General features: G+C 37.2%; 1 protein-coding gene across 2 annotated transcripts in view; it reads left to right on the forward strand.

The window, feature by feature from the left end:
- Positions 1-12732, forward strand: part of GRB14 (growth factor receptor bound protein 14) — a 129366-nt gene that overhangs the window by 95463 nt on the left and 21171 nt on the right. For both annotated transcript variants that reach the window (XM_055572398.1, XM_055572397.1), the window contains 3 exons: positions 5050-5171; positions 7120-7194; positions 10906-11043. In XM_055572398.1, coding sequence (XP_055428373.1) covers positions 5050-5171; positions 7120-7194; positions 10906-11043 — 335 coding nt within the window. The remainder of the gene's footprint in view (positions 1-5049; positions 5172-7119; positions 7195-10905; positions 11044-12732) is intronic.

Below are 12732 nucleotides of genomic sequence, written 5' to 3' on the forward strand. Positions count from 1 at the left end.
TGCATTGGGCAGTGGAGGATCGGCTGGCCATTATTCTCCCTGAAAGTGAAAATAAAAGTTGCTCAGTCAGGTCCAACTCTTTGTGACCCCAAGGACTATGCAGTCCCTGGGATTCTCCAGGCCAGAATACTGGAGTGGGTAGCCTTTCCCTTCTCCAAGGGATCGTCCCAACCCAGGGATCGAACCCAGGTCTCCCACATTGTGGGCAGATTCTTTACCAGCTGAACTCTAAGGAAAGCCTCAGAATACTGAAGTGGGTAGCCTATCACTTCTCCAGGGGATCTTCCCGACCCAGGAGTTAAACTGGGGTCTCCGACATTGCAGGCAGATTCTTAACCAACTGAGCTATCAAGGAAGCCCATTATTCTCCCTAAGTGATCATATTTGTCAAAGATTGATAAAGTCTAATTTGAAGGTCAAAAGTAAAGAAAGTGCATCTTTGTCATTTTTCCTCTCTGCATAGTTTATCTTCAGGGCAGATCATGTGCTGTTTTCTTAATGGTAGGGTTCTTGCCTGGAGAATCCCAGGGACGGGGGAGCCTGGTGGGCTGCCCTCTATGGGGTCACACAGAGTCAGACTCGACTGAAGCCACTTAGCGGCAGTAGCAGCAGCAGGGATAGGTGATGAGTACAATTAAACACAGGTTGATAAATAGGCAGACCTCTTGCTTAATACCTTGCAATTTTCTCCCACTGTAGTTGCAGTGAATACAGATACAGTGCTTAGCACATAGTATGTTTAATAATGAGAACCTGTGCTTCATAAGATTGAAAATATCAGCTGGGGTTGTGTGAGAAGTAGACACACGTAAGGCTAATAAAGATTATTAGAGGTACAACTTCTCACTTGATATCTGAGTGACTGCTGGATCTGCCCTCAAACTGCTTCTCTTACAGTCTTCCTAGCTCTTTAATCGGAGAAGGCAATGGCACCCCACTCCAGTACTCTTGCCTGGAAAATCCCATGGATGAAGGAGCCTGGTAGGCTGCAGTCCATGGGGTCGCTAAGAGTCGGACACGACTGAGTGACTTCACTTTCTCTTTTCACCTTCATGCATTGGAGAAGGAAATGGCAACCCACTCCAGTGTTCTTGCCTGGAGAATCCCAGGGACGGGGGAGCCTGGTGGGCTGCCGTCTATGGGGTCGCACAGAATCAGACACGACTGAAGTGACTTAGCAGCAGCGGCAGCAGCAGCTCTTTAATGGAGGCAGTCCTTCCAAATGCTTAAGTGAAGAATCTTTGTGTCTTCTTTAACTACCCCCTCTCTTTCACTCCATATCCAATTTGTCAGCAGATCCTATTGGCTTTGCCTTCAGAACACATCCAGATCCTGCTTGCTTCTTACATGTCTTACTGCAGCCACTCTCATCCAAGCCACTTTCCCCTTGTTAATTGCAGTATTCTACTAGGTGGGCTTCCTGCTTCTTCCTGCCTTGTGAAATCTGTTCTCCACTCAGCATCTAGGGTCATCCAGTGAAAACAGGGGTCAGCTTGTAGTAGTCCTGTTCAAAATGACTTCTCATCTAACTCAGAGGAAAAGCCAGATCCTTTTTCTGACCTGCATGGCTTTATCCAGTTGCCCCAGCTCATCACCTTTACTTCCCTGACCCCTCGTCTTGGTACTTCCCTTCCCTTTGCTCACTCAGCTTTAGCTACCTTAGCCTCCTTGCCCTGCTTCAAATATGCCAGCTTTGTTTTTGCTTCAAGGAGTCTCTTCTAGTTCTTACTTTCAACTTGGCTCATGCCTTCTTTTCCTTTGGATTTTTGTTTAAGCATTACCTTCTCAACAAGGCCTTCCTTGGTAATCTTTATTATTAAAAATTTTTTTTAGTTATTTATTTTTGGCTGTGCTGGGTCTTTGTTGCTGCATGGACTTTCTCTAATTGCAGCAAGTGGAGGCTACTCGCTAGTTGCAGTGCACAGGCTTCTCGTTGCAGTGGCTTTTCTTTGTCGAGAAGCCCGGGCTCTAGGCGCACAGGCTCAGTAGTTGAGGTGCACTGGCTTAGTTGCTCAGTGGCATGTGGAATCTTGCTCGATCAGGAATCAAACCCATGTGCACTGCATTGGCAGGTGGATTCTTAACCACTGTACCACCAGGAAAGTCCCTTGACAAGCTTTAGAAAATGAATTTCTTTCCCCTGTTCCCTCCTCTCTCCCTCTTCTGCAATCCATTTTTCTCTATAGTGTTTTTTGCCACCATTTAAGATTTACATTAGATTTTTTTTTCATGTCTTCACATTAGAATAGGAGCCCCACAAGGTAATGATTTCTTACTTACTGTCTTGTTGACTACAAAATTTCAAGCTCCAAGATGAATGTCTGATACATGGTAGGCCTTCAATAAATATTTGTTGAATGGATAGATGAATGAACAAGCGAAAACTGCCAGACTATATGGATTTATCTCATAACAAGTAGGAAGTAGATGAGTTTTTGAGCAGTGGTCACGTTGATGCAAATGTATTATGAGGTTTCCTATGATATAAAGGTCCAGGTTGTATTGGAAGAATGAGAAAACAGCGGTTTGGAGATTAGTTAGGAAAAGGCAAAGGTCTAAATTGGAATGGTAATAATGGGGGTGAGGAGTTGTTGGTTGTGTGAGAAACTCAGAGGAAGAGTCTAATGTCTGGGGTAACAACAGTGGAGGACATTGGAGAGGACATGGAGTTGTAAGAGACGTAGCAGAATTTTTAAAAAAAAGCACTTTGAGAGAGGAAAAGGAAGATACCTTTAGTTTTTAATTTTTTCAGCAACTTTTGGGAAAACGTGTGTAACATAAAATTTATCACTTTATCCATTTTACTGTTCACTGGAATTATATACATTTATATTATTGTGCAGCCATCATCCCTGTCCATCTCTAGAACATTTTTGTCTTCCCATAATGAAACCCTGAACCCATTAAACAATAACTCCTCATTCTCCTCATTCCTCCCCCACCCTGGTCCTTGGCAACCACCATTCTACTTTCTGTCTCTATGAATTTGTCGGTTCTAGGTACCGCGTGTAAATGCAATCATATGGTATCTATTCTTCTGTGTCTGTTTTATTTTATATAGGATAATGTCTTTAAGGTTCATCCATGTTGTACCATGTGTAAGGATTTCATTCTTTTTACGGCTAAATAGTCCACTGTATGTCTTTACTATGCTTTGTTTATCCCCTTCGTTTGTTGATGGACATGAGGATGTTTTTACTTCCTGGCTGCTGCGAATGATGTTACAATGAACACTGATGTACAAGTACCAATTTCAGTCCTTGTTTTCACTTCTTTTGGTTATGTACTCAGAAGTGGAATTGCTGGAATTGTGTACTATTTTGAGGAACCACCCTTCGGAACTTTGGTTTTAGACAGACTATGTTTGAAGTGGTGGAAAGTCTAGCAGTTAGGATTGAAGTGCCAGTGAAAGCAACTGTAGCTGGAGATTTCAATTCAAGGAACCTGACAGACAGACTTAATAGCTGAAGAGGAGGGAGAGTGAATTAGTTGAGAGAAGGGAAAGAAAAGAGTCAAGCCAAGGACTGCATCTTAGGAGAGTAGGAGCTTCCAGAGCTAGTCAATGAGACAGAAAAAGAACGATCGGAGTTAGGAACAGAACCCAGAGTACTGATACACACTTAGCTCCAACTCATCCATATTCACTGAGAGCTCTTACAAGAACTTCCTTTCAGATGCATAAGCTTCTGTTTAAGTATGACATTACTGTCAAGGGTTTGGGTGTTGCAGGTCATAGATTATTACTGAGTGTTGAATTTCTGAGACAGATTCTTTTCAAAACGGTTCATGAAGCACCTAAAAAAAAGCAGAGGATTTCTGTATTTCTTGTTTGACTCTTCTCCATTTTGCATTAATAATTTCATAGTCATTTTTCTTTACCCTTTTATTCAAGTGTGACATACCTTACCATAAGAGAACAAATGTAGACAACTTGATGGATTCTCAGATGTTGTATTATATGTACCTGAGTATCTAACACCCAGATTAAGAAACAGAATATCTCCTTTACCCGGTGGTTCCCTAACACCCCTGCACACTCACCCACTGTACCCATTATCTTGATTTCTAACACCATAGATCTATTGTATTTGTGTTGAACTTATAAAAGTAGAATGTTATTCTTTGTGTCTGACTTCTTTCATTACAATTATGTTTGTGGAATTCATCCATGCAATTGTGTGTTGTGTAGTATATATTCCACTGTGTCCTTTACACAATTTACTTATTCATTCTCACATTGATAGGCATTTAGATAGCTTCCAGTTTGGGGCTATTATGAATAGTACCACTGTGAACATCACAGTTTCTTTTTAAAACAGGAATTTTGCATGTTATGTTCACCCTTTAAAGATGCCATTGCTTTTTTTCATTTAAGTTCCTTTTCTCCTAAGTGCCTTCCCACCCTGCCTAATTATCTTCTTTGTTAATGCAAAGTGCCTAAACATTAGTTTTGAAAATAAAAAGTACCACATGAAATTAAGTTTCTTAAAAAGTGTATGTCCTTGCATTAAAAGTTTCTTTTTTAAAGCATTTATTTTAATTTTTCTCAACTATCCAGATTATGAGTCTTAAATGCATACTGTACCTGTCAAAATTTTTCATCTCTTAATGGGATGAATTGTTCAACCTTGAGGCAAATATTTTAATTTTTGGCACCATGATGAGTTAGAGAAAAATAATAGCTCTCATATTCTTAATGCAGGTTTGTTACAAACTTATAATTTACACAGCTGTAAAAGGAGATTGAGAATTAGTGAAAAGTGCATTGTGATATTTTATGTAATTTTTCTCTTTGGGTTACAAACTGCTTCAGTGTAAAATCAACATTGCAAATTCAAAGTTGATGAAAATTTTATCATTCTGGCTATTTCAGAATTGAGTTTGAATTGGCTATGTTTAATAAAGATACATACATAATATATTTTATATATTTGTATGGATATATATGTCCATATATATATTGTTTACCTACCTGTCCATCTTTCTGTCTATTCATCCATCCATCCATCCATCTATCTGTTGACATGCTCACTGGAACATTCTTTACAGAAAGAACAATAGAAGACCACGAGCTGGTGATTGAAGTGCTATCTAACTGGGGAATGGAAGAAGAAAATAAGCTATACTTTAGAAAAAATTATGCCAAATATGAATTCTTTAAAAACCCAATGGTAAGTGAAATCCCAATTAATAGTTATGGAAAATAAATGAGTTTAGTTAAATTTTATTTTATTTTATGTGAGGAAAAAGTACACTATAGATAAAGTACAATTCTATACTTGTTAAATTGTAGGTAAGAATTCTAGTCCTTTAAACTTATAGTCGACATGCTCACAGAAGTTCATATATATAGTTTTGGGGAACTGTTGCTTTCTTTTATTGCCTTTTAAGAAAAAAAAAAAACTACATTTGATTTGGGGAATGAATTATTAGATATCTCCCAAGCAGGTTCCAAGATACTATGGTTTAAGTCTTTTGCAGAACTTAGGAAATTAAGAAAAATTCTAAAGGAAAAACAGATTTATGTTTGTTAGGAGTGTTGAAACTTAACCAGAAGTTTAGACTGACAAGCATCTTGCTGTTCCAAATTATTTTGTTTTCAGTGCAATAATTACTGAGCTAAGAAGAAATGAGATAAATACCAATCCATTATCTAGTAAATACTACTTTCATTATAGTTCTTTTTAAAAGAAAATAAATGTATGTCACATACTAATGAAGACTAGTGATCTAGAGAAGTCAGAATAGCCTCTGGGCTCATTATTTTAAATTGTTTTTGTCTCTGCAGCTGTAGCATATTTTTACACTAAGTTTTGGATAATTGGATTGAAATGATATACTTAATGAAAAATATATGATACACACCATAATAGAATATTTTCAAACCCAGAAAGGCCTCTTACGTTCTCTTTATTTGAACCTATTAATAGAAACATAATGGGATGATCTTTGATGAATAAAATTAGAGTCCTAATAAAAACTAAATAGAATTTAAAAGGAAACTGTTTTCTTGTTGTGAATCTTTATTAAAAGCAAGAAATTTAAAAGTCATCATTAAAGACATATGATTTAGTGCTCATTTTTGGTTTATCTAATTTTTTTTTTAATTTAAATAAGGCTATAGATTTATTTTGTAGACTTAGAGTAGTGGTTCTCAACTGAGAGTGATTGATAATAATGTCTGAAGACCTTTTTGGTTGTCATACTGAGGGGAAGGGGGGCTGCTAGTGGGAGGCCAGGGATGCTCTAAGCATTCTGCAATGCACAGAACAGTCCCCCCCAGCACAGTTTTATTAAACAATGTTAATAGAGCTACTATTCAAAAACCCTGTCCTAGAGGAAGTATGCTGCTGCTAAGTCTCTTCAGTCGTGTCCCCGACTCTGTGCGATCCCATAGATGGCAGCCCATGAGGCTCCCCCACCCCTGAGATTCTCCAGGCAAGAACACTGGAGTGGGTTGCCATTTCCTTCTCCAGGAAATGAGAGGAAGTATAGTGGCATGTAATTTTCCAAACTTGCCTGATCATAAAAGTTTCTTGGGGGAGGGGACAGTGCTTATTAAAAATACAGGACCAGATCTACCCTGACCTACTGAATCAGACACTCCAGGATTGAGGCCTGGGAATTCCTATTTTAAACAGCTTTTCTGGGTGAATTTTATGATTAAACAGGTTTGGGAAAACAGTAGGTAGAAAAAACTATCCTTTTAGCAACCTGATCCTCTAGTCAAGTCCTGGCTCCTTTATGCTATGGCTATGACCTTGGGTAGATACTCTACTTCTGTGAGCCTTGAGTTTATAAAATAGTCCTTCAGTACCTGCTAGAGTGGTTGCAGGACTCTGGGACAAGGCATGGGAGCTCACACATGAGCAGCCTGAGGGCAGTGTTTTGTAACTGGAGGTACATGGGTCTTCATGTGTCGGCACCCCCTGAGGGTGTCTGCCTAATGTAAGGTACCTGTGTATTGGTTAGAGTCAGGGACTGGCATTTTAAAAAGTGCTTTGGGTGAATTTTCAAAACACTGATTTAAGAGCTTTTGCTTTAGATTACTCTGTTGGTCATAGTTCCGTCTTTTCTGGCATGGCTTTTGGGAGAATGTAACATGTATCTTTTCGTTAGTATTTTTTTCCAGAGCATATGGTGTCTTTTGCAACTGAAACCAATGGTGAAATATCCCCCACACAGATTTTGCAGGTAAAATATATTTTCAATAAAGTATGTAAGTAATAAATAATAAAGGGAAACTGTAAGGTCCATATTTATTTATTTATCGAATTTTACAAGTAGATATAAAATTGCATTTTTATGCAATTGCATCTTGCATTTCAATGCCCCCCATTTTTTTTACTTTATGAGACTAAAAATTTTCTGTTTTTATTGAAGTATAGTTGATTTCTGTTCGTTTCATGTGTACAGCAAAGTGATCCAGTTATACATACATATATATCTATTTTTTCAGATTCTTTTATAGGCTATTACAAAATATTGAGTATAGGTCCTTGTAGGTCTTTATTAGTTACCTATTTTATATATAGTAGTATGTATATGTTGTTTCCAAACTCTTAACTTATCCTCTGCTTTCCCCTTTGGTAACCATAAGTTTGTTTTCTATGTCTGTGGATCTGTTTCTGTTTTGTATATAAGTTCATTTATATAATTTTTTTTAGGATTATACATATAAGCAATATTATATGTTATTCATCTTTCTCTGGCTTACTTCACTTTTTAGTATGAAAATCTCTAGGTCCATTCATGCCGCTTAAAATGGCATTATTTCATTCTTTTTATGGCTGAATAATATTCCATATTCATTATGTAAATATATCACATCTTTATCCATTCATCTCTCAATGGACATTTAGGTTGCTTCCGTGTCTTGGCTGTTATAAATAGTGCATCCGTGAACATTGGGAGGCATGTATCTTTGCCAATTATGGTTTTCTCTGGATATATGCCTAAGAATGGGCTTACAAGATCATATTTTTAGTTCTATTTTTAGTTTTTTTAAGGAATCTTCATACTGTTCTCCATAATGGCTATACCAATTTGCATTCCTACTAACAGTGTAGGAGGGTCCCCTTTTCTCCACACACTCTCCAGCATTTATTATTTGTATCTTTTTAATGATGGCCATTCTGACCAGTGTGAGGTGATACCTCATTGTAGATTTGATTTACATTTCTCTAATAATAAGCAATGCTGAGTACCTTTTCATGTGCCATCGGTATGTCTTCTTTGGAGAAATGGCTATTCAGTCAGATCCATATTTATACATGTCCAGATTTTGGAGGTTATGTCTTAAATTACTAATTTTTGATGGAGATAAAGTTGGAAAAGATTAGGAAAAAACAAAATCTAGATAAAGAGTTCCCTAAGTCAATAAAGACCCCATCACTATATTATTCTTTCCAGTTTTGGACAATTGTCAAAGGATTTTAAGTATATCACAAAAGGAAATTTGCAGAGTTTTGCTCTGTGACGTATTTAAAGAATATGTTAGTGTTTGAAAAAGTCAAAATTTCCAGTAAATTGTAGACCCTTTACAAACAGATATTTATTATTAACTTTTATAATAAATGCCCTTAATCCTGTTTGTGATAAAATATTTAGCAATTCAATGAAATACTATCTATGATGGAAATATCTGATTGAAATATGAAATAGCTGAGTTAAGAATACTAAATATTTAACATTTCATTAGTTTTGCATCTGTTGGGCATTTCTTCCAAACTGACTGTGGCTTTAGGTGACCATTTTCCCAAGACATTTGCATTACAATAAAAGGTTCCAGGCATTTTATGTTTGATACTATAATTGTTAACAGGTTAATGGTAAGCAGTGTCTTTATAATGGTCTAAACAGCAGGCATCCTTGAATCCACTCAGTATTCTCTCATCTTTAATGAAGAAAACTTTTAATAGTTCCAGCATAGATATTACTTTGAATATATTGATATTTGAATATATTGGTAAATACACTGAGGATCACAGATTTCTTTTCTGTGGGCTTTTTATTTTTAATAGGTTGTATTTCATTTTTTGCTTCAAAATATTTTAGAGATATGATTGGTCTCGAGATTTCTCCAAAAGCTACTTATATGCTAGTGGGTTTTCACAGACACCCCATGGAATGTTAGGGTGAATTGCAGCAGAGGTAGTGCCCCAGGACCCCCACTCTCATGCCTCTTAATAGTTTGCATTTGGATTATGAGAGAGTGGTGGGTTGGAGTTCTTCCGCCTCCTTTCCCAAATTCTCCTATAATTTAGTTATACTGCTTTAATGTTAGATTATAAAAACAAGAAAAATCATAACTTTGGAATCAGATAGTCCTGTATGTGCCCCTGACCTCTTCTCTCCATTGAGGCAATATTTCCACTTTTTAAAACGTTCCTTCTTTTTCTAGTGTGACCTCTGTGACTCCCTTTTTAAAATTTAATTGGTTTGGTTTAATAACTTGGAAAGCACTCAAACTAAAAAACCTACTTCCCTGTTTTGCATGTCAATTAATTAATATCTGTGGCTCATTAAATTAAAAGTTTTTTTTAATTTACTTAAAAAACATTATCTACTCTCGGTATTTCCCTGAATAGCCTTTTAGAAATATGTCACGTTGTTTTAGATAATGCTTTCTTTTAGTTTCAGTTTTTCTATTTTGCATTAGTTTATTCACAGAGGTTTCTATTTTCTTCTTTTAATGAGACACTAATGCATTTCCACTGTCTTAACTAAGGATGCTGAGCACAGCTACTCAGAGCTACTCCTTTCCATTCTCCATTTCCTGACTGACACATGCCCTCTGTCTCAGCTACTTTTCACTGGGTAGTAAACTAGTCCGAACCGTAATGGCTTAAGTACCCACTCACATTTTGTCAACAGTTTTGTAGGTCAGGATTTGGAAAGGGCTTAGCTGGATGGTTTTCTGAGGCAGATTGACCCCCCAAAGGGGTTATGGATCCACTTCTACTAAAGTGGCTTTTCACTGTATGTGCCTGGTATTGCTTGGCGCCTCTCCCTCTCTCTTTCTCACCTCTCGCCAGCCCTACATGATGTCTCATCCTCTAGGGCTTTTCCAGTTGCATTGTGCTTCTCACTATACAGCCATCTCAGGGTAGTCCAGTTTCTTACATGACAGCTAGCTTCCAAGAGTTAATGAGTGAAAGCCATCAGGCTAGTTAAGGGACAGAGGGTTAGAATCAGCGGTGTGCCCCTCCCACCACATCCTTTTGATCAGAGCAGCCGCAAACCTTGCCCAGATTCAAGGGGGTGGAGAAACTTCATTTCTTGGTTCAGTGGCAGGGTAACATTTGCAGAAGAGCTACTGTTGCAGTTCTCTTTGGAAAACACAACCTGCCATACCCACCCACAGCTGAGAACCATAGAGGACGAAGAAGAGATTATTTGCTTTACCTTCATTGAGGAGATGAATTTGGCTCAATTTCTTTATTCACTGAATAATGAAAGTCTGGATCATGGTCTTACTTAGACTGTAATGAAGTTGAAGTTGATAGGTCAATCTATAATCTCAAGGGAAATCAACGAAAGGGATGAAAAGATACTCTGGTTTCTCTCCAGATCTTATAAATCTTTCACCTTTTATTAAAGAATGAGATGAAAAGTATCAAGACAAAGTTGAACTTTTCAAATGGACATTGAAATAGCTTATAATTTTGGTGTTTGACTAAGTACTGATCACTTAGAATATATATTTTGTAAGCATATTTCCATTTGGAACTTGCCTGAGGGTTTCAGAAGACTGATTTATTTTCTGTGTATATATATCCCCATTTCCATAGTGGTGTATAAGTGGTATATGTGCTGTTTGAAGGTGCACATTTCTATTTGAAGTATAAAGCTACAGTATCATTGATTCAGAAACTGTATGAGAGTGTCTAATTTTTCTTCCAGATGTTTCTAAGTTCAAGCACATATCCTGAAATCCATGGCTTCTTACATGCAAAAGAACAGGGAAAGAAGTCCTGGAAAAAGATTTATTTCCTTTTAAGAAGATCCGGTTTATATTTTTCTACTAAAGGGACATCAAAGGTAAATTGTAATATCAATGATATATTATGAATTATGTGGAAGTTGTAAGTTAAAATGGACTTTACTTTGTTTTATTTATTATTTTATTACATGGTATTGATATTTGATATTGTTTTTTTTAAGATTCCAAACATTTTCCATAATCTGTTTAAAAACGAATTATTCAGCTTTATTTTCCACTAGTTTCAATATACATCCTTTGATGGAATTTGGATGCTCTTGTTTCAGTATCACATTCCTTGCTCATTTTTCCCCCACTCTGAATCTACCCTCGTTTTTCTTATCAAGGCTGGGGTTTTGAAGCCCATCAGAGTTCACATCTTTTCTTTTTACCCAGGTTCATATTACTGACCTGTTGATGTTGAGCAGTTAATAACACTTAGCTGAGTCTGTAACTGCTTATTAATTGCTTTGTATGTGTCAGTTTTGCCTCCTCACCTAGACTGTAAATTCCTAGAGGAAGTTTTCGTGTTATGATCAGGTGGATGTATGTGTTCGTGTGTTTGTGTATGTATACCTATCTATGTATACAGTTACACAGACATGGCTGTGCTGATGTTCCTGCACACACACAGAATCACATATGCGTATAATTGCCTTAGTGCTAGCACTAGGTAGACTGTTTCTATGGAGTCTAGTTGTTGCCGACTACACCATATGCCTACATTCTGTGTCTTGATATTTTATGCAATGCATAGATTCCTTTTAAGTAAAACTACTTTTGAGAGTTTTCATGAGAGTTTAATTCTATGTTCATGCCTCTGTTTTGTCACTGACAACATTGTTGCTTTTTGATGGGTAATCTGTCATTTTTCTCTGGCTCGTTTTCAAATTTTATTATCATCTTCGGTATTTAGTCATTTCCTGGCATATTTCTTGGTATGTTCAAATATATTCTGCTAAACCTGGCTTGATTCTCAACATACACAATCAGCCTGCAAATTCTTGTTTTTCTTATATGCTGAAGACGTTCATTATTTATTTCTCATTTTCAGTATTTGACCCTTTACTTTGTAGTACTGTTTTCTGCCTTGGAGTCCTGGCTCTAGGTTTCCCTTAGTTTGTGGCTGCCTCCAGTCTCTGCCTCTCTCTTCACACCGTCTTCTCCTTTCTCTGTGTGTCTCTGATAAGGACACTTGTCATGGATTTAGAGCCCACCCAGATAATCTAGGAAGATCTCATCTTTAGATCCTTAACTTAATTACATCTGCAAAGACCCCTTTGCAAAAAAAAAGGAGGTCACATTCACAGTTTCTTCAGGTTAGGACATGGACAGATCTTTTAATTTTGGGTGAAGACTGAAATGATCAGGTTGTAAGATTAGTATGGCCATAGGAAGCTTAAAAAATCAACTAGAGAGACAGAAAAATGAAGAGGGGAAGGGAGCAGGGGAGATGGAGGTGTAGTTAGCAGGGAAGGGAGAAAGAATGATTGATTGAGTTGAGGCACAGATGCTGATTAGTGCTAATTAGATGATCATTTCATTAATCAAGGATGGAGGCGATGAGATCTAACCTAGGATGAGCAGTGGAGAGAGAAGAAAGGGGTGGATGTAAGATCAAATGGCAAATGGCCAAGCTTTGTTGACAGTTGATATGAAAGAAGAGGAAGCACTTAATGTTCTTAGAGAAGGACACGAAAGGAAAATAAATAGAAAATGATGAAATAAACAGAAATAGGAGATTTGTT

The sequence above is a fragment of the Bubalus kerabau genome, chromosome 3, assembly GCF_029407905.1.
Source record: "Bubalus kerabau isolate K-KA32 ecotype Philippines breed swamp buffalo chromosome 3, PCC_UOA_SB_1v2, whole genome shotgun sequence".
In the NCBI taxonomy this organism is placed as follows: domain Eukaryota; kingdom Metazoa; phylum Chordata; class Mammalia; order Artiodactyla; family Bovidae; genus Bubalus; species Bubalus kerabau.